The 22,033-nt window shown below is 41.6% G+C and overlaps 2 protein-coding genes across 2 annotated transcripts in view; both read left to right on the top strand.

Moving 5' to 3' along the window:
• Positions 1-15,552, top strand: part of LOC134801455 (dual serine/threonine and tyrosine protein kinase-like) — a 31,244-nt gene extending 15,692 nt beyond the window's left edge. Inside the window, exons 5-17 of the mRNA XM_063774044.1 lie at positions 618-1,025; positions 1,868-2,055; positions 2,656-2,780; positions 3,298-3,506; positions 4,870-4,986; positions 5,632-5,746; positions 6,662-6,861; positions 8,659-8,797; positions 9,568-9,655; positions 9,932-10,099; positions 10,512-10,641; positions 12,741-12,951; positions 15,416-15,552. Of these exons, the coding sequence (XP_063630114.1) occupies positions 618-1,025; positions 1,868-2,055; positions 2,656-2,780; positions 3,298-3,506; positions 4,870-4,986; positions 5,632-5,746; positions 6,662-6,861; positions 8,659-8,797; positions 9,568-9,655; positions 9,932-10,099; positions 10,512-10,641; positions 12,741-12,951; positions 15,416-15,552 (2,235 nt within the window). The remainder of the gene's footprint in view (positions 1-617; positions 1,026-1,867; positions 2,056-2,655; positions 2,781-3,297; positions 3,507-4,869; positions 4,987-5,631; positions 5,747-6,661; positions 6,862-8,658; positions 8,798-9,567; positions 9,656-9,931; positions 10,100-10,511; positions 10,642-12,740; positions 12,952-15,415) is intronic.
• A 332-nt stretch (positions 15,553-15,884) lies between these two features.
• On the top strand, positions 15,885-21,166 carry LOC134801628 (dual serine/threonine and tyrosine protein kinase-like). The gene is made up of 5 exons (XM_063774247.1): positions 15,885-15,895; positions 16,936-17,114; positions 17,243-17,353; positions 18,077-18,225; positions 20,822-21,166. Exons 1-5 carry the CDS (start codon positions 15,885-15,887, stop codon positions 21,029-21,031), a joined length of 660 nt encoding a protein of 219 aa, XP_063630317.1. The 3' UTR covers positions 21,032-21,166.
• The last annotated feature ends 867 nt before the right edge of the window (positions 21,167-22,033 follow it).

A 22,033-nucleotide genomic window follows, 5' to 3' on the forward strand; every position in this document is an offset into this window, starting at 1 on the left:
ACTAACTTACTATAGAACCGGCACAGAGAACCAGTCTTGCGCCATGAGTTGATGTTGTTTTGACATCAAACCGTAAAAGCGGAGCGTGAATCCCGCGACCTAAACGTCGCTTACGACGTTTTGGTCGCGTGACAGGTTGTGATTGCTACAATTTTATTGTTTGGTATGGTTTCTCTATAGTAATAATAAGTCAATGTATATTCCTTGCCCTCTAGACTGTGCCTCTATTACTTGCTCGGAGCAGTCGTGAGCTGTACACCCGTACTTACTTACTTAGTTGTTTGGCGCGATGACCCAAAATGAGTCTTGGCCTCCAACACAAGAGTAGGCCACTTTGATCGGTCCAGAGCGGTATCCCGCTAGCTTTCGCCGACGCCGAGCTCACGGAGATCTGCCTCCACTCTAACTGCCCAACGGAATTTAGGATGACCAACAGGACGGCGTCCAGTTGGTCGACCCAAGTAGGCCCTTTTGGCTGCCCGATCTTCACCCATCCTTTCGAGGTGGCCAAGCCAGCGGAGACTTTGTGCTTTGGTCTCACCTATTATAACCGTACAACACTAATAATAAGGCTTTAAATTTCGATGATGTTACTTCTTTTTAAACGTCTTTTCCAGGATCTCATCCGCCAAGACTCAACAGACTACTCAACCATGTTAGAAGTCGAACTGAACATTCCCATACTAAAAGACGGTCTTCGCATCATCGTCCCACCAGACATAGCGGCCGACGAGACCACCCTGCCCAAACTAAAACAAAAATACTTAGAACTGTACGAAAAACGAGATGTGATACTAAAACTGTTCAACCCCATATACTTATACGCGATAGATAGGATAGGTAAAAATGTGTTCAGTGATGATATATCGAGTGATAACGTAGTGTGTTCCAAGAGTGAGGAGGAGTTTTGGACTATGTTCGACATGTATCAGTCGCATAATAGTGAGACGGAGGAGAAAGAATGTGTTGAGAAAGTGAGGAAGTGGAAAGCTAGGGATGGCGATGATTTCGTGCTTACGGCGGAGGTGAGTAGTCTTTTCAATTTGTTTTGGTTCAGATCAGGGGTCTACAAACCCCGGCCCGCGACGCGTTCCAATCCGGCCCGCCGACACCCAAAGCGAGTGCCCACTGTCTAGCCTGCGGGAGCCAGGCTCCAGGGGTTCAGCATTCATTGAGAGTGGAACTGTTCCTAACAGCAGCAACCAGACACCCTCCCCCGGCGCAAAAACCGACGGTGGCCCGCGCGAAAGTTTCTGAGGCGCAATATGGCCCTCAGGTAAAGCAGTTTGGAGACCCCTGGTTTAGATACAAGTTATTTATGAAGATGTGACACTTTCAGGTAAAAGATAGGTTTCCAGGTTAAAATGAAATAAGAAGCAACTGCTGTTATAATATTTGGAAGTTGGAAATCGCTTTATTGCTCATCACCAAACTGATACCTTTTACCTTTACTAAAAAAAATAGATTTTATACAAAGGGTCGTAAGAAAAAAAGTAATCAACATAGTCGGTACATAAACACGCATAAAATAGTCTGCTAAAAATATTCGAACCCATCAAGACTACAAGGGGTGTATTTTATAAAGCTATAAGTTTCAATTATACAAGTCTAAAGTGGCAGCACTGTCCAAAAGGCTCCTCGTCATTGGTCCAGCGCGTGTCAAACGCCGTTTTCACCTAAACCATTACTTGAAGTTTTATAAAATAGGATCCAGGTTCGTTGACAGAGTCATTAGCAACTAGACAAATTAATTGACACTAGAATTAGTTCGCGAAACCTCCTATAGACAATCAGACAATTTGTTGGGCTACGAAAATTCGTGTAAATATAGAACATGATCCTACTTAATCACTCATTAACTTTACAGAACTGCCTAGACCTCCATCAAATAAAAGAAATCAACCCCAACGCGCAAGTTTTCTTCGCATTATTTGCGGACAGCCAAGCCGGAGAACGAGTGGACTTTTGGTACGATGCCACAGAATCTACGGAAGAACCGTGCTGTTTAGGAGAACTGCCTGAATCGGACCAGGAATTGGTGGAAGGCATAAGGAGGTGAGCATCTTATTAAAGTTCCAATGGATGATTTCTAGATACGGTGCCACAGAATCTACGGAAGAACCGTGCTGTTTATGAGAATTGCCTGAATCTGACCAGGCATTGGTGGAAGGAATAAGGAGGTGAGCGTCTAATTAAAGTTCCAATGGATGTTGTCTAGATACGATGCTACAGAATCTACGGAAGAACCGTGCTGCTTAGGAGAACTGCCTGAATCTGACCAGGAATTGGTGGAAGGAATAAGGAGGTAAGCGTCTTATTAAAGTTCCAATGGATGTTGTCTAGATACGATGCCACAGAATCTACGGAAGAACCGTGCTGCTTAGGAGAACTGCCTGAATCTGACCAGGAATTGGTGGAAGGAATAAGGAGGTAAGCGTCTTATTAAAGTTCCAATGGATGTTGTCTTAGATACGATGCCACAGAATCTACGGAAGAACCGTGCTGTTTATGAGAATCGCCTGAATCTGACCAGGAATTGGTGGACGGAATAAGGAGGTTAGTTTCTTGTTCTCTTGTTCGTTCGCGTTCACGACTTGATTTGCACGATATAGGTGCTTGAGGTGGTATTCAAATAATCGGTATTATTTGTTTCAGACACTCAGATGATTCTCCAATAAGCAAAAGACTGACAGTAAGATATAGCGAAGAAAGACTTGAAAGACTGAGCGAGGAACGTGTGGCCTTCATGAACGAATTGTTAGAACAGTGGGAACTTATGTGTAAGTATAGCTTATAATCTACGATTCCCAACACTGCTCAAAGGAAATTGAACCTTATATAGTCTTTACAACACATATTTAATTACCATCGCCATAATTGAAAGCAAGCTTTGCGTTGCTGCCATTCGAATGTAAATTGTAACTATTGCATTGAAGGTTCAAATTATTTTGACTCTTGTACGTTGCGCTCCAAACCCAACTGAAGACGCTCAATGAGAATTGCACAGTCGAAAGTTTTAATTTATGACCCATTTTGTACCTTGTCACAATGACAATAGTATGAGGTCTCTAGCGACTTTCATATTTGATTATCACTGTGTCAAGGTACGAAATGGCTCACAAATAAATTAATACTTTCGACCGTACATTCGATTCCTGTGACGAAACATAGTAAAGGAATCTAAATTAAGTCAACCTGCATTGAGTGAGTGCCACTGCACTCACTATATGTCGGCGCATTTTCTGTATGTATACATAATATCAACTCACTCTAGCCACCATTTTTATTTTTTTTCAGTTCACCCGCCCCCAAAACACCAAACAAAAAGTCAATGGCTAATAGTCGACGATGTCGAAATACTAAGAACAGTCGACAGCAAACCAACAGAGCGACAGGAAAGCGACAGGGTCGTTAACACTAGGACTGCTTTGACTAATAGTGTTGTGGCGTTCGGGAGTGATTGTCTACAGGATTATTTGTTGGAAAATAGTACTAAGCTAAGTGAGGTAAGACATTTTCTATCTCTCTCGGTAGTTGATTATAGACTACATTTCCAATTTCTGTGAATTATCGACAAAACAGCAACAGGAGAGCGACAGAGTCGTTAACACAAGAACTGCTTTGATTAATAGTGTTGTGGCGTTCGGGAGTCATTGTCTACAGAGTCATTGTCTCAACAGGCTTAAACACTTTTTACCTATTAAAACTAAAATATTACTTGTACAAACTTTAATCCTACCAATAATCGACTATGGTGATGTGTGTTATCCGGACTTGAATGAGGAGCTCTTGGACAAATTAGATCGGTTAATGAATAATTGCATTCGTTTTATTTTCTGTCTCCGTAAATACGATCATATCTCCTCTTTCCGCTCTAAACTTGGCTGGTTTCCTATTCGTATTCGTCGGAACATTCGCATACTCTGCACCCTCTTTTCTGTTCTTAACGACCCTCAGATATCCCCCCCCGAATATCTAAGATCTTTCTTCCACTACTATGGTGTCTCGTGTCCGTCAGCTTCGCTCTTCTGGCAATCTTTCTCTGTCTATACCATCTCACCTAACTGGTTACATGTCCGATTCCTTCTCTATTCAGGCAGCTCGCATTTGGAATAGTCAAAATTAAACAGTGCCCGAACAGGTTTGCTCTCAAAAAATTCCTAAGTGAGCACTTTACTGGCAGTACTGGAAAATCTTAGTGTTTCTGCTTTGCAAGTTCATCTGAATTCATATGTATGTGTATGTATATGTATTTGTAACTATATATATATATTTATTTGTATATATTTATGTATGTTTATGTCTGTGTATTTCTTATGATTGTATTGTGTTCGTACAGGTACGTAATTGTATCATCAAAGTAATTATACCACATATTTTTGCACCGCCTACAACTTATCTGCTTTGCCTAAAGGTTGACTGGTAGAGAATGCCTTATGGCATTAAGTTCGCTTTTTGTACAGTGTGTTTTCTTATATGCACTAAAGATTAAATAAATAAATAAATACAGGATTATTTGTTGAAGAATAGTACTAAGCATAGTGAGGTAAGTGAGATATATCGCGCTCGCATTGCTTACTGTACGGCTTCCAAAAAGGTATCCTTTAGGGACATGTGTTCTCCGTTAATGCATCTTCAGGAGCTCTGGCAACCTTCCCGACACAAATAGTACACACAACACCAATAGTCTTCATATTTAATTACACGTACAAATTGCGATATAATTTCATTGTTATTACCTTAAATTCTGACGTTTCAGCGTCTCTCCGTGACCACAGCTGGTGTAACTCAGCTGAAACGTCGGAAATTAAGGTAAAAACACTGAAATTATATCGCGGTAGACCCGTTGACATAAATCTATGTTTTCAGATCCACGTGAAGTTAGTGCAGCAACTGATACTATCATCGTTCGAACTAGCTAGAGAGTTGCAAGTTGTTCCCAAGAAGATACAGTATGTCGCCGTACAGGAGAAGCAGCTTTTTGAGGTATGGTCATTCACTACAGGGTGATTCAGGAGACGTGAGCGAGACTAACACTGCGCATTTCGTAAATTATAAGCAACTATGTACTTTGTATCAGTATTAGTGAGGTTAACGTTAATTTGATAGTCGTGTTGAAAAAAAAAAGTTATTAATTTATTTACGACATGCATGGTCACCCTAAAATTAGAATACTAAACTAGGTACCGATATTCTGTGTCAAATTGAATGTCATCACGGTCTGGTTACTTTTGAAAATTCGTATCTCACTCAAGTTTGACAGTTTATTTTCTTCGTAATCAAAATGCTGTCATTATGGTTAAAGAGGTTTTACGTTTATTAATAAGGTCTTGTAGGGTGACCATGATTGTAGAGAATTAAATTTGCCCTCACCAAAAAGTTAGAAAATTGGAAAACGTGTGGTTGTTTCACAGAAATACGATGCATGATCGATCAATTTTCAGTTACTGAGTGTGCAGGATTAGTCCTGCTCACGTCTCATGAATCATCCTGTATATTATATTTATAAAACAGTTAAAATGACATACAATATCTTCAACAAGTTGTTACACGACATTTATCTAGTCAGCCAGTTACTGGACATAAATCTCGTACATCTTCTCCAATAATTTATGTTGTATTTATTTACAGACAATTTACCAGAATTTCTCTGAGGGCGATAAGAAGAGTGCTCTAGTAGAAATGATGCAGGAAGTCTTACAAGAACTCAAGGATGAAGTAAATAATATGGACTGGAGTATAGACGGTCAGTACCAAATAACTTGCTTATTAGATAAAACTATTTTCATGATAAATTTCATCTTAATTGGTCAGCAGTTAATTGAAGCGTGAATAGGTAACATACAAAATTATTTTCGCATTTAGATATATGATTTGTTCGTATAATTCCTTTTGAAACAACTTATCGACAACAAGTCGGAAAACGCTCGACATGTTTCACTCCGTACCGAGGAGTGTCAGCAGGAGCGGCGCATCATCATCGGGGGTTCATCGGGCGCGGAGGGCTGCGGCCCGCAGTCTGCGCCGGTCCGTCACCGTCGACGCAAGCTCCTGATGTCACTCCTCGGTACGGAGTGGACCATGTCGAGCGTTTTTCGACTTAAAATACGTGAGTGACCCGTTCTTAATATATTTAATTAGGGTTCCGTACCCAAAGGGTAAAACGGGACCCTATTACTAAGACTTCGCTGTCCGTCCGTCCGTCCGTCCGTCAGTCAGTCCGTCCGTCCGTCCGTCCGTCCGTCCGTCCGTCCGTCTGTCTGTCTGTCACCAGGCTGTATCTCACGAACCGTGATAGCTAGACAGTTGAAATTTTCACAGATGATGTATTTCTGTTGCCGCTATAACAACAAATATTAAAAACAGAATAAAATAAAGATTTAAATGGGGCTCCCATACAACAAACGTGATTTTTGACCAAAGTTAAGCAACGTCGGGAGTGGTCAGTACTTGGATGGGTGACCGTTTTTTTTTTTGCTTTTTTTTCGTTTTTTTTTGAATTATGGTACGGAACCCTTTGTGCGCGAGTACGACTCGCACTTGCCCGGTTTTAATTTGCTAAAGGTTGAGACTATGCATTGGCTATCCTCCATTTATTTTTTATTTTCTCCGTATTCTTGTGTAAAAGTGAGCGATAATAAGTTTTACAATTTCTTTTCAGAATTACCATGTCACCTAGATACTCGCTATCTAATGACCAGCATGTCTAACTCAACCCTTCTGAGCCAGTCCGTCCGTCCGTCCGGGTCAGATTCCACATCGGACGGCGAAGAGGCAGTTTCTTATGACAGTTGCAGCTTCGACGATTATGATATTATTAATAGTCATAGCAGCTTGGGACTGAGTGTGTTTAGTAAAGACGTGAGTACTTCCAATTTTTGCTTTTGTTTAGAGTTCCGTACTCAAAGGGTAAAAACGAGACCCAATTACTAAGACTCCGCTGTCCGTCTGTCCGTCTATCTGTCACCAGACTGTATCTCAAGAACCGTGATACTCGTAGCTAGACAGATGGAATTTTCACAGATTACGTATTTCTGTTGCCGCTATAACAACAAATACTAAAAAGTACGGAACCCTCGGTGGGCGAGTCCGACTCACACTTGTCCCAACTCAACCCTTCTCAGCCAATCCGTCCGGCCGTCCGCGTCAGATTCCACATCGGACGGCGAAGAGGCAGTCTCTTATGACAGTTGCAGCTTCGACGATTATGATATTATTAATAGTCATAGCAGCTTAGGATTGAGCGTGTTTAGTAAAGACGTGAGTACTTCCAATTTTTGCTTTTGTTTAGAGTTCCGTACCCAAAGGGTAAAAACGGGACCCAATTACTAAGACTCCGCTGTCCGTCTGTCCATCTGTCTGTCTGTCTGCATGTCAACAGACAACTGTCGGACAAGTGCGAGTCGGACTCGCCCACCGAGGGTTCCGCACTTTTTTGTATTTTTGTTACTTATAGCGGCAACAGAAATACATCACATGTGAAAATTTCAACTGTGATAGCTAGATCACGGTTCATGGGATACAGCCTGGTGACAAACAGACGGACAGACGGACAGCGGAGTCTTAGTAGTGGGTTCCGTACCCAAAGGGTAAAAACGGGCCAAACGGGCTCCGCTGTCCGTCTGTCTGTCTGTCTCTCATGAACCGTGATAGCTAGGCAGTTGAAATTTTCACAGATTATGTATTTCTGTTGCCGCTATAACAACAAACACTAAAAAGTACGGAACCCTCGGTGGGCGTGTCCGACTCGCACTTGTCCGGTTTTTTGTGCAAATATGTCAGCATCACTGTCGTTTAAACCTGAATATTTGGGCAAATACAGCTTCTGTGTCTGGCACCGACGTGGTTTAAAAAAGTACGATCCGAAATTCATCCTACCTATCTAAGAATGTTCTATTTTATTATATAAATAATAAATAAATTAATATTAGGGGACATCTTACACAGATCGACCTAGCCCCAAACTAAGCAAAGCTTGTACTATGGGTGCTAGGCGACGATATACATACTTATATAGATAAATACATACGTATATACATAGAAAACACCCATGACTCGGAACAAATATCTGTGTTCATTACACAAATGAATGCTCTTACCGGGATTCGAATCCAGGACCATCGGCTTCACAGGCAGGGTCACTACCCACTAGGCCAGACCGGTCATTGCTATAATGTTTATTACTTACTTCCGTTGGCGCTACAACCCTTTGTGGGTCTTGGCCTCCTCCAAAATCTTCCTCCGGAACCACTACACCAGTTTTGACATTGACAGATACGCTCGCGACTAAGTAACTTACTTTCTATGCATCTCGCTCGTACTCGCTTATTAGTGCAAGCGAGATGTATAGAAAGTAATTTACGTAGAGCGTATCTGTCAATGTTAAAACTGGTGGTAGCCGTACAGATATATTATAACGTTGCCTGGCGACCTTCTTCCAGTTGGTAAACTTTGCCATCTTTCTGAGATCTTCCTCGACACGATACAATGTTTCTTGGGCCTGCCTTTTGGTCTTTTTTGTTGCGGCGTCCACCTCGTCATTATTTTAGCTGCCCTATCATCTGGCATCCTTTCAAGGTGTCCCGCCCATCTGAGCAGTTGCGACTTACATATAATTATAATATAATGTTTATTATGGTTTACCTATTTATTTTTCAGTCCGTCCAGTCACCAGCCGAGCGTATACCAATCGCCAATGAATCAGAATTGTTTTCGTTACAATTCAGCAGCACATCACAGTGTACCACAGGAGACTCCATATCCATCAAACAGGCTTCGCTAGATGTGCAACGGACTGGTACGTAAATTAAACAGTGTTGCACGTAAAAAAACCTAATTAACATGAAACATGAGTGACGCGTGGCAAAGAGAATTTGAAATAGAGAGTTATTGTCATGGTAAATTATGTAGCTACAGTACATTTACTGCCATCTTTCGACAGACGATTAAAACTGTTAGAACGCCATTTGACTTTGATCATTATTCTTTCACTGATATGTGTTAATTTGTTAAATATTAATATTAACGCCATCTACTCGAGAATAGGCTGAAGGTTATGGCGCCATCGCTCGAAAATATTGCACCATACCTTTGGCCTAAAGTCGAGTAGATGGCGTTAATATTAATATTTAATAAGTTAAGAATAGGCTGAAGGTTATGGCGCCATCGCTCGAAAATATTGCACCATACCTTTGGCCTATAGTCGAGTAGATGGCGTTAATATTAATATTTAATAAGTTAACACATATCAGTGAAATAATAAGGATCAAAGCCAAATAGCGTTCTAACAGTTTTATTTTCTGTCGAAAGATGGCAGTAAATTTACAGTGGCTACATAATTTACTTTGACAATCCGTCTCTATGCACTCTATTCTCTTTGCCCGTGGTAGCCCGTTGGCCGCCAAGGACGTCAGCTGACGTACGCGGCTAAAGCCCAATCTACCTTCATGCATTCCGACAACGTTCACAATGACGTGCCGTTAGGCGTGACGTTCAAAGGGTTAAATATTTCAAATACAACCATGATTAAATTGACGATAACCGTGCACATAATTGTTTTTTTTGCAGTTCTCTCTAAGCTGAGTCGCAAAATAAGCCTGAAGTTGGTTCCTTTCGTCGACTGTTTGAAGCAGACGTATTTTGGTACACTACAGAGGTACTTAATTATAATTTTTGTTTAATTTTGACAGCAAATGATAAAGATTAAAAAAATCTAGAACGAAAGGTCGGATCGCTGTGTCCTATGGCCAGTCGCAGTCGCGGCTGAGCTGTACGGTTGTCTGGAATAGATCGCTTACAGCGATAAGACAGCCTGTTCGTACCTTCATTTACCGTTGTATTTACAATGATTTTGAATTTGTCTTGGTGTGTGATGTCGTGAAACAAATAATATCTACTTACTTTAGGTACTTACCTACTTAATTTCTTTCAGGTGTCTAGACGCCCTAGAATCAACCTGCAGACAAGAGCTAGGCGGCAGACCAGCCAGTGAAGCGATGAGAGAACTACTCTCAGTGACTCGTCAGGTGGACTTACAGCCCTGTGCTTCTTTCTCCACGCTCAGGACGCTGCTAGAGGCTGCTAGAAGACTGTTTCACAAGTAAGTATATCTCTTTAAAACCGACTTCCAGACGTTATATAACATGAGGTATTGATAAGCACTAAATTGTCGCTAGATGTTTGAAATTGTATTTGCTAAGAAATGCGATTAAAAAACTAATCTATGTAACAACGTTTTAACAACGGTAAGATATTACAAAACTGTAACACAAGTAACAAGCATAATTAAAACCATAGCAAATATTATAAGAAGGTTATTAATCTATGTTTCACGTGTTGTCTCTTTCTGCAAGATTTTTTAGTCTTGAAAGTAACTAGTCCCCTTGAAAAAATATACAGTCTGTCGCCACTTAAGGATTTGTCTGTGCTTCAATTTTTGTACCTCGTGTCCGACAAAGTACCCGCAAAACGCCTTTTCTTTAGCGATGCCTTATAAAATTGATTTGTTTCAGACTGCGGATCGTCGGCGGCGACGATGACGGCCCCTGCTGCGTCATCAGTCCAGTATGGCGGCGGCAAACCGCACTTAGCTGTCAACAATCTCTGAGCGCTACCAAACTTGCCCGCCTTATCGCTACACAGGTAACTTGTACTATTGATTACGGCTAGTCAGTGCTAAGTCAGCACAGTAAGTGCTACATTGTCATTGCCAAGTGCAAACTCAGTGTAGACAGACCTTTGTAGGCGGTGACGATGACGGCCCCTGCTGTGTCATCCGTCCAGTATGGCGGCGGCAAACTGCACTCAGCTGTCAACAATCACTGAGCGCTACCAAACTTGCCCGCCTTATCGCTACACAGGTAACTTGTACTATTGATTACGGCTAGTCAGTGCTAAGTCAGCACAGTAAGTGCTACATTGTCATTGCCAAGTGCAAACTCAGTGTAGACAGACCTTTGTAGGCGGTGACGATGACGGCCCCTGCTGTGTCATCCGTCCAGTATGGCGGCGGCAAACTGCACTCAGCTGTCAACAATCACTGAGCGCTACCAAACTTGCCCGCCTTATCGCTACACAGGTAACTTGTACTATTGATTACGGCTAGTCAGTGCTAAGTCAGCACAGTAAGTGCTACATTGTCATTGCCAAGTGCAAACTCAGTGTAGACAGACCTTTGTAGGCGGTGACGATGACGGCCCCTGCTGTGTCATCCGTCCAGTATGGCGGCGGCAAACTGCACTCAGCTGTCAACAATCACTGAGCGCTACCAAACTTGCCCGCCTTATCGCTACACAGGTAACTTGTACTATTGATTACGGCTAGTCAGTGCTAAGTCAGCACAGTAAGTGCTACATTGTCATTGCCAAGTGCAAACTCAGTGTAGACAGACCTTTGTAGGCGGTGACGATGACGGCCCCTGCTGTGTCATCCGTCCAGTATGGCGGCGGCAAACTGCACTCAGCTGTCAACAATCTCTGAGCGCTACCAAACTTGCCCGCCTTATCGCTACACAGGTAACTTGTACTATTGATTACGGCTAGTCTGTGCTAAGTCAGCACAGTAAGTGCTACATTGTCATTGCCAAGTGCAAACTCAGTGTAGACAGACCTTTGTAGGCGGTGACGATGACGGCCCCTGCTGTGTCATCCGTCCAGTATGGCGGCGGCAAACTGCACTCGGCTGTCAACAATCACTGAGCGCTACCAAACTTGCCCGCCTTATCGCTACACAGGTAACTTGTACTATTGATTACGGCTAGTCAGTGCTAAGTCAGCACAGTAAGTGCTACATTGTCATTGCCAAGTGCAAACTCAGTGTAGACAGACCCTTGTAGGCGGTGACGATGACGGCCCCTGCTGCGTCCTCAGTCCAGTATGGCGGCGGCAAACAGCACTCAGCTGTCAACAATCACTGAGCGCTACTAAACTTGCTCGTCTTATCGCTACACAGGTAACTTGTACTATTGATTACGGCTAGTCAGTGCTAAGTCAGCACAGTAAGTGCTACATTGTCATTGCTAAGTGCAAACTCAGTGTAGACAGACCTTTGTAGGCGGTGACGATCACGGCCCCTGTTGCGTCATCAGTCCAGTATGGCGGCGGCAAACAGCACTCAGCTGTCAACAATCACTGAGCGCTACTAAACTTGCTCGTCTTATCGCTACACAGGTAACTTGTACTATTGATTACGGCTAGTCTGTGCTAAGTCACCACAATTAGTATTGTCATTGCCAGGTGCAAACTCAGTGTAGACAACCCCTAGTAGGCGGTGACGATGACGGCCCCTGCTGCGTCATCAGTCAACAATCACTGAGCGCTAACAAACTTGCCCACCTAATCGCTACACTGGTAGATTGACACTTGTGTTCATAAACCAATTTTTAAGAGCCCATCCACGTGCACACTAGCGCCACTGCTAAATAATCGTGATTATTTAAATTTAACGACAGGTATTTAAAAAAGGGGGCCGCTACGTACTGTATTTTGTATTTAAGTACCTTTTGAATACATCAAACTAGTTTTTATGTTGCTGGATTCGCCAGTCCATGCGTCCAAAGTTAAAACGGCCGTTTTTGTTTTGAGTTCCACGGGCGACTAATAATCATCGAGACAATTCTAAAACCTCAAACACAATTAGGTTGCGCTGTTTTATCACAGAGTTCCTATGGCCACCTGTCCATCAGATCAGTTCGATGGTACCATATTACACCCGACTTACATACATAATTATGTTCTTCACAGATTTTAGAACGGCTCAGCGTAGCCCACGAGCGTTACCAAGCTGCCCTAACCTCACTAGAATCAGCTCTAGCCAGCCGGCTACACCACACAGAAGACGTCAAACTCGCCATTAGGAAGAAATACGCGCCCACCTTCGCTCGGTTGTGCTTGGAAAGCACCTCGGTGTGTGATCTGCTTATGTACGGGACACCAGAATTGGGAAGAGAGATAGGTAAGTTATATTCCAAATTTTATATTAAAGGAAAAAAATGGAAAAATTACGCTTCCGGCAAGACTTGAACCCGCAACCTCCGCAATCCGTGCGTTAGCTCTCCCAATTGAGTTACGGAAGCCTACCAGAATCTCGCGAATCTTTCCATTCCTTCCCTTATGTATACACGCCTTTGGGGTGGCGTATAGCGACATCTACCGAAAGACGATTACATCTTTTAACAGCACCGGAGTCTCAAGTTGCATTGAGAATTCACCAGTAACAATGTGCTAACCCATACTAAATCAATTTTTTAACATACAAAGTACATATAGGCAAAAAGAATAGATAGTATAGAGGGGTCCTGTCATTGTAAATTTTGTAGTCACTGTAAATTTACTGCCATCTATCGACATACGATTAAAACTCAAAATGAAAACGTATAAAGTTATCAAAAAATGTATATATATGGATAAATGATTTTATTATTTTTATATCATTTTGATCCATGTTCATTCACTGATATCTATGTGTTAAAATTGTTAAATATGAAACGGTGTCGTCACGCCATCTAGCCGAGGATAGGCTAAAGGTGTGTGCGGCATCTATTCGAGAATGACTTTTACTTGAATTCCGAGGCACGTTTTGACATTGGAAATGTCTTTTCGTTCGCTCCAGTATACGGTCCGATTTCACGAAAAAGTGCGATCCCCTTATATCTCGGAAAGTTGTGAAGATATGATATAAAAAAATAGGCTCAAAAGACGCATAATCACGAGAGCTGTAAGGTGCAAAAATAATTATTCGAGAAAGTCAAAAACAAAAAAAGTTATGGTCGAAATAGTGAAAATAAAATTCAATTTTTTCCGAATTTTTGATTTTGGTGCTCGATAATTTGGAAACGAAGAATGATATCAAAAATTTGAGAAAAACGGCTCTGGACAATTTAGTCAGCTACAATTTGAGCCTAAAACAAAGACGATCGGGTTAAGGGTTTGCCCTGTAGCCTAACCTTAAAATAGTCAAAAAGTCAGAACGACATTTTTCACAGGACATTTATGACTTCATGTTTCGCAGAGTTCGTTATCGGTGTTTGTTGTGAATTATCGGGATTATGACGGCAGAATAACACTTGCACTGCGTGGGCTTTCAAAATCGCTGCAGATTTTTCTTGGTCTAACTCTATCTATCCTGTTTGAGACGGTGCGCCCGTCTCAAACAGGATAGATAGAGTTAGACCACACAACGCACAACGCACTATTCGACAATCTATGCATTCTTGTGGTGGTGGAAATAGAAATAGAGATAGAGGCAGAGGCAGAGGCAGAGGCAGAGGCAGAGGCAGAGGCAGAGGCAGAGGCAGAGGCAGAGGCAGAGGCAGAGGCAGAGGCAGAGGCAGAGGGAGAGGGAGAGGGAGAGGGAGAGGGAGAGGGAGAGGGAGTAGTACCCAAGATAGAGCTGATGCTGAACCCTGGCTGTACCTAAAGGAACTCAGGTTTGTTGCAACATAGGCACACGCTGTTTTGGTCATCCGACTCGTCTTGATGAGCACTTAGGAGAGTAGTACCCAAGATAGAGCTGATGCTGAACCCTGGTTGTACCTAGCGGAACTCAGGTTTGGTGCACCATAGGCACACGCTGTTTTGGACACCCGATTCGTCATGATGAGCACATGGTAGAGCATTACCCAAGATAGCTGATGCTGAACCCTGGTTGTACCTAGCGGAACTCAGGTTTGGTGCACCATAGGCACACGCTGTTTTGGACACCCGATTCGTCATGATGAGCACATGGTAGAGCATTACCCAAGATAGCTGATGCTGAACCCTGGTAGTACCTATTGGAACTCAGGTTTGGTGCAACATAGACAAACGCTGTTATGGTCATCTCTCGTCGCGTCAAACTGCTGTCAAGAAAATTTCATATCTTGCAGCAAATGGGCCGCTGCCGATCACCACTTCTCGAGTTGACTACGGATTTGCCGTGTAATAATTTTCTTGTACTTTGAACATTAATATCATGCTTATTATGCTTATTAATCGAAAAATGAAATATGTACCTATACTTATGCGCCACGGCGACAATTATTCAAACTTGGATACGCGTGTGGAAATTTTGCAATTTGTTTGTTCACATGCGTTATGTCCAGGATACTTGTGTTAGTCTAAGAATAAAATAATTATCATTCAACGTTGTAGTTTTATTTTGTAACTTTTTCCTTATCCAGACTTTCTCGTCGCTCAGCTACAATATTTTTTCGAATTCCGTAGATTCATTTCCAATGTGCTCGATAGTCGTGTGAGGCACGAAATCTGTGAATTTTTTCCTTAGACTTTATTCGTCTTATACGAAGTTACATATGTCTTTGATATAGGTAAGTTATATGTGTACATGGCATACATGCCAATGGTATATTATTTCCGTTATACAAACTATGTAGTTTTCATCATTTTGTTCATGGGTATCCTTTCTAATGTTCCGTTAGGGCGCGGACAATATGGCGTAGTGTACGCGGCGCGAGGAGCGTGGGGCAAGCATGAACCTGTCGCTGTGAAATCTGTACTACCAGCTGATGAGAGGCATTATAGAGAGCTGGCTATGGAGTTTTTCTATACAAGGTGAGGTATTTCATTTTTTTTCAAAACCAATAGGGAGTATTACTGCAATGTTCTGCCGACAGAGTGCAGCACCAATTTGTTTAGTAAACCATAGAGTAAATTATACATACTAGGCCTTAAACAGTTTTTTGACAAGTTTTCACTATGACATTGATGCGCCAAGGCGGTCTGTTTACAGGTGGCCTACCGCGAAACGCGAAAATCGAAATTTCTTTATCTGGCTCTCTATCGATCGAATGAGCAAGAGTGATAGAGAGGCAGAAACCGAACTTTCGATTGTCGTGTTTCACGGTAGGCCATGTGATTGACCTAGTGACGCATGATGTGTCATTGATGATGTCAATGAGGTTTGTTTACTGTATGTGCTAATGGTGCCATCTACGCAGAGCTTTAGCCTAACATTTCCTATTGTCAAAACCAATTTGAAACTTAGGGCCGGTCGCAGAACATCGCGTGCAATCGTAATTGTAATTCGTCGGAAGTTGCTTTTATGGAACGACTTAACGGTACTGTAATAATAGGCAGTGGAAGATTTGCGATCTTTGCCGCCCTAGGCCCCTAAATAAATAATATTATAGGACATTTTTACACAAATTGACTAAGCCCCAATGTAAGCTCAAGAAAGCTTGTGTTGTGGGTACTCAGACAACGATATAAATAATATATAAATACTTAAATATTTAAATACATTGAAAACAACCATGACTCAGGAACAAATATCTGTATCATCATACAAATAAATGCCCTTACTAGGATTCGAACCCGGGACCATCGGCTTCATATGCAGGGTCACTACCCACTAGGCCAGACCAGTCGTCATATATAAAATAGAAATAAAAATAAATAAATATTATAGGACATTTTTACACAAATTGACTAAGCCCCACGGTAAGCTCAAGAAAGCTTGTGTTGTGGGTACTCAGACAACGATATAAATAATATATAAATACTTAAATACATAGAAAACAACCATGACTCAGGAACAAATATCTGTATCATCATACAAATAAATGCCCTTACCAGGATTCGAACCTATAATGTCATATATTATAGTTTAGTGCTTTTTTTTCTTTCCAAATTTATTTTAACAGTATTCTGAGCCTGCACCAATTAGATCTTTCGATTTAGCCCATGGTTGACTGGTAGAGAATGCCTTCTGGCATTAAGTCCGCCATTTGTACTCTTCATTTATTGTGCAATAAAGTTTAAATAAATAAATACATTCTTATTCTTCTAATTCTTAACTTAACGTCATTCCTAACCTTGTGTTTATAAATGATATTAATAATCAAAATTTCATTCTGAATTTTTATTGTATTCCATCAAGTTGTCAAATTGAAAAATTGCTTCTGAAATTCAAGACTAATTATTATAATTTTATTTCTAGGAGTATCCCCCCTCACCCCCGCATCGTGGCCGTCCACGGCTCCATAGTGCAACGCCGCGCCGGAGGAGCGTTAGGCGTCCTGCTCATTTCCGAACGGAAAGAAAGGGACCTACACGCCGCGGTACGAGCTGGTCTACATTATGCTGAGAGGATGAGAATAGCCTGTGACATCGTTGAAGGTATGTAGAGTTAGGGCGTCCTGCTCATTTCGGAACGGAAAGAAAGGGACCTACATGCTGCGGTACGAGCAGGTCTACATTATGCTGAAAGGATGAGAATAGCCTGTGAGATCGTTGAAGGTATGTAGAGTTAGGCGTCCTGCTCATTTCCGAACGGAAAGAAAGGGACCTACACGCCGCGGTACGGGCAGGTCTACATTATGCTGAGAGGATGAGGATATCCTGTGACATTGTTGAAGGTACGTAAAGGAGCGTTAGGCGTCCTGCTCATTTCGGAACGGAAAGAAAGGGACCTACACGCCGCGGTACGATCAGGTCTACAGTATGCTGAGAGAATGAGAATAGCCTGCGACATCGTTGAAGATATGTGCCGGGCTTCTAACCTCCGTGTTGACCTGAAATCGACTGACTGGCTGACTGACATAACATATTTGGAACAGACATTTTAAACCTAAAAATAACACGACAAAACAAGACAGTTCACGATATACAGACGACTCGGACGATACTGACACTGAATAGACCGTTTCCGTGAAAATACGATGGAAAATAATTATGCACTACATCTGTATTATATTGTTGTCATCGTCGTATTAAGGGGCCCACTGATTAACAGTCCGCCGGTCGGTATCGGCCTGTCAGTTAGAACAATTTTTTTACAGTTCCGAACAACTGACAGGCCGATACCGTCCGGCGGACTGTTAATCAGAGGCCCCTTTAGAGTTCTTCTGCGTTAAGTTTGCACCTACTAGGCAGTTACAGTGTATGGGCGTCAAAATAGGCGTGAACACTTAGCGTACTCAAACTCAAGTATTACCAGAGAAAAGTAATGTAGTATGATAGCGTGAGCCCTCTAAGAAGGTTATTATGATGGCGCCATTTACAACAATGCTAAGACACGTGGCTTTGTATGGAGAATGGAACAAACACACGTATCTAATAATCATATTTAACACCTCCAGGAATCCGCTATCTCCACTCCCTCGGCCTTGTACACCGTGATATCAAGATGAAGAATGTTCTCCTCGATTCTAACAACAGAGCGGCGCTTTCAGACTTGGGGTTCTGCGCAGCCGAGGCGCTCATGTCTGGATCTGTTGTTGGGACCCCGGTAAGAATATTTTACTATTTAAAACCTACAGGAATTCGCTACCTCCACTCCCTCGGCCTTGTGCACCGTGATATCAAAATGAAGAATGTTCTCCTCGATTCTAACAACAGAGCAGCGCTTTCAGACTTGGGGTTCTGCGCAGCCGAGGCGCTCATGTCTGGATCTGTTGTCGGGACCCCGGTAAGAATATAGTTCTTAATTCAAACATTTATTCTGCGCTATAAAAGCTTGTATAGACGTCGTATTAAGGTTTCAGAGATGACCACCTGTCGTATAAAAGCGCTTGCCAACACCTTTTTGCTCTATAGGCTTATACAGCTAATATATTCTATAAGCAATTGATGTAAAGGTTTACTTCATCATTTTATAGAGCCGTTACAGGCGTGTACTATAACAGGTTCAAATATAATCACTATAGAGCAATATTACTGTATAATAGTATTTGGAATCACTTTTATGCAACTAATTTGCGCTATTAAGGTTCCCTGCCAAGCCGCTATAGTTTTGTGTTTTAACAGTGACAAAAACCCAACTATACAACGATTTTAGGATATAGTGGCTTTAGAGATGACTGCTATAGTACATAATACTTTAGTAGTTTGCGCTATTAAGGTTCCCTGCAAGCCGCTATAGTTTTGTGTTTTAACAGTGAGAAAAACCCAACTATACAACGATTTTAGGATATAGTGGCTTTAGAGATCACTGCTATAGTACATAATACTTTAGTAGTCATATGAACACTATTATAGAACTGTTTTGCTCTATAGTAGCGTTTTTGGGACATATTTATAGCGTTAAAAAGCGCTTTAGTAGTTTTTAAATCCCTATTATATCTCATCGCTGTAAACGTCACAATGACTCTTTTATATCACAAAACTGTTGTATAGTGGCTTTGTTTTTTCTTTTAAAAGACAACAGGGTTATAGCTGAGTTTTTATGTCTTTTATAAACCGAGTTAGATACATAAAGGTAGAAAACGACTACTTTTAAATGATCAATTTGATCTGTAATGGCTACTTATATCTTGCTTATATAAGTTCAGGCCTAAGCCACATAATGTGGTTCCGTACAAAATATTTTTATATTTTAATGAATTGATAAAAAAGACCCCAGTGATATTAGTGATTGTAGGTGAGATTTATCATCAATGATTTAATACAAGCATAAAATCGTGACGGTTAAGATATTTATCGACATCCATTTATTAGCACATTTTTTTTACCAATCACATTGAAAAAGGAAACAACAGTAATGACTACATCTAAATTAAAAAAAAATCCTATATCTTTCTAAAGAGTTTGTAGGTGCAACTGGGTCACAGCAAAATTCTTTTGGAACCCTAATTTTAATCATGATGGCGGTGAATATTTCGTCGTAAGTTCTATAGTTAGCCTATAAAAGCGTCGGATTTACTTCTTGGCTGTATAGTAGTAACTATGGTGAATATCATAATATTTTATTAAATTATTTTATTAAAAACATAAATAAATCGAGGGGGCATTTAAAATTCCTCATTAACCTAATACTATTCTAACGGTAAAACTTCCGTCCCATATACTTTTTGCACTAAGGACCGAATTATTCGACATCTAAATGGCGCATATTAATATAACGTCTTTATTTATCACCATTTTACTTAGTACCGTTTTTGTGAAGTAAACACACAACAAAACCACTCACAACAGTTGATGGAAAACTTGATAGCAAATTTCGTAGTAAAGGAACTATGAATTCTACAATAGTATAAAAAAGCACTATAATAGAATTTCAAATACTACTATAGTATAAAACAAGCACTATAATGGAATCTCAAATGCTTCTATAGTATAAATTAACACTATAATGGCGTTACTGACAACAAATTATGTAGTACAAAAGTGATCATCACATCACTTTTATAGACCTAAAACGTCACGACTGACACTGCTACAGGTCTACTATATCACTGAATGGCACATAAGATGCGCCATTTCGGCTTTATACAATCTTCTTTGGTCTTTTATAGCACCTTAGGTGGTATTTGAGAAACGTTCTATCGACTACTATAGAACCACAAATTGTTACTTGGGGAGTAACAGTATATTTGATTACCCATAAAAAATAGAAGATCATAGTAGAAGAATGTTAGTTTAATTACCTTTCTTTACTTTCCAAAAGGGCCCCAAATTCTTATGTGCCTAAGTTCCCCAGCATAGTTTAAGACGGCCTTCGTTACTTGTTAACCCTTTAATCGTCAAAGCCGTCATCTGACGTGCCCGGTTACTGTCCAATATCAGCCTTTCTGTATTCTGACAATGTTCACAATGATGCGCCGCACACCAAAAGGGGAAACTAGGCCTTATGGGATCACTTCAATTTCGTCCTCATTGAAAAGACTGACAGTGACAGTGAAAAATAGTTTTAATAAGGTGTCCGTTTTGGCAAATTCGATACGATTATACACCACGTGTACACTTATCAACGCTGTATTCGGAACCGGTCATGTTAATCACTATATATTTACAGACATTACTGGGGAAAATATATGCCCCCTTTAAAGATCTTTGCAAAGTGTAAGGCGGATCATAATTATTGATTGTAAACTCTTCATCATCAGGTTCACATGGCTCCAGAATTACTCGCCGGCGATTACGACGCTGCAGTAGACGTGTACGCCTTCGGCATTCTGTTCTGGTACCTCTGCGCCGGCAACGTGAGGCTACCGGCAGCTTTCGAGGACTTTCAGAACAAGGAGCAGCTCTGGACCAAGGTCAAGAGAGGTGAGGAAAAACTGCTCATCAACAGGTCCATGTGGCACCAGAGTTAGGTGACGACGACGCAGCAGTAGACGTGTTCTGGTATCTCTGCGCCGACAACGTGAGGCTACCGGCAGCTTTCGAGGACTTTCAGAACAAGGAGCAGCTCTGGACCAAGGTTAAGAGAGGTGAGGACAACCAACAGCTCATCAACAGGTCCATATGGCACCAGAGTTAGGTGACTATAACGCAGCAGTAGACGTGTTCTGGTATCTCTGCACCGGCAACGTGAGGCTACCAGCAGTTTTCGAGGACTTGAAGAACAAGGAGCAACTCTGGACCAAGGTCAAGAGAGGTGAGAACAATAAACTGTTCATCATCAGGTCTAGGTGGCACCAGAGCTAGGTGACTACGACGCAGCAGTAGACGCGTCTTAAGCATTGTGGTCTGGTATCTCTGCGCTGGCAACATGAGGCTACCGGCAGCTTTCGAGGACTTTCCGAACAAGGAGCAGCTCTGAAACCAAGGTCTCAACAAACAAACTCGTTCCTACGCACACAGTCTAAGCTCGTGTAGGTGAACGCGTACCTTGCTTGTGTGAGTGAGATAAGACGTGCTAGGGTTCCCGCCATTTTGTTGTCAAGTTCGATGACCTCAATGACTCAAAACTCATTGCGCGTATTAGGAAGAAATAAGAATCGTATTATGCTGTAAGGTGGGTATCTAAGCTCGATTTATACAATAGTTTCCTATTTTGAATCAGTTTAAACCAGGGATGTAACGGATGTGGTTTTATCGGAACCGAAAACGGAAACAGATGTTTTCAATTTAGTTTAACGGAACCGAAAACGGAACCGAAAACGGAAACGGAAACGGAACCGGAACCAGAATCGGAGCCTGACTTTTTAACGATGTAGTCGTTTTCCCCTTTCTAGAATAAACCTTCAGACAAAGTTTACACTTAGCCGTGGGGACACTTACTTCTTACTTACTTCATCAAAATAGTTCCAAATCGAACTTGATTTCGGCTTCATTGTGCGTTTTTTTACACACTAACATTCACCACACACACT

Source organism: Cydia splendana, chromosome 22 (genome assembly GCF_910591565.1).
Source record: "Cydia splendana chromosome 22, ilCydSple1.2, whole genome shotgun sequence".
Classification (NCBI taxonomy): domain Eukaryota; kingdom Metazoa; phylum Arthropoda; class Insecta; order Lepidoptera; family Tortricidae; genus Cydia; species Cydia splendana.

Excerpts from the sequence above, each read along its gene's own strand:
- LOC134801628 (XM_063774247.1), top strand. Across the intron at positions 17,115-17,242 it reads AGCCTGTGACATCGTTGAAG|AGTTAGGCGTCCTGCTCATT; the intron begins GTATGTAGAGTT and ends GAAGGTATGTAG. Across the intron at positions 17,354-18,076 it reads ATCCTGTGACATTGTTGAAG|GAATCCGCTATCTCCACTCC; the intron begins GTACGTAAAGGA and ends TAACACCTCCAG.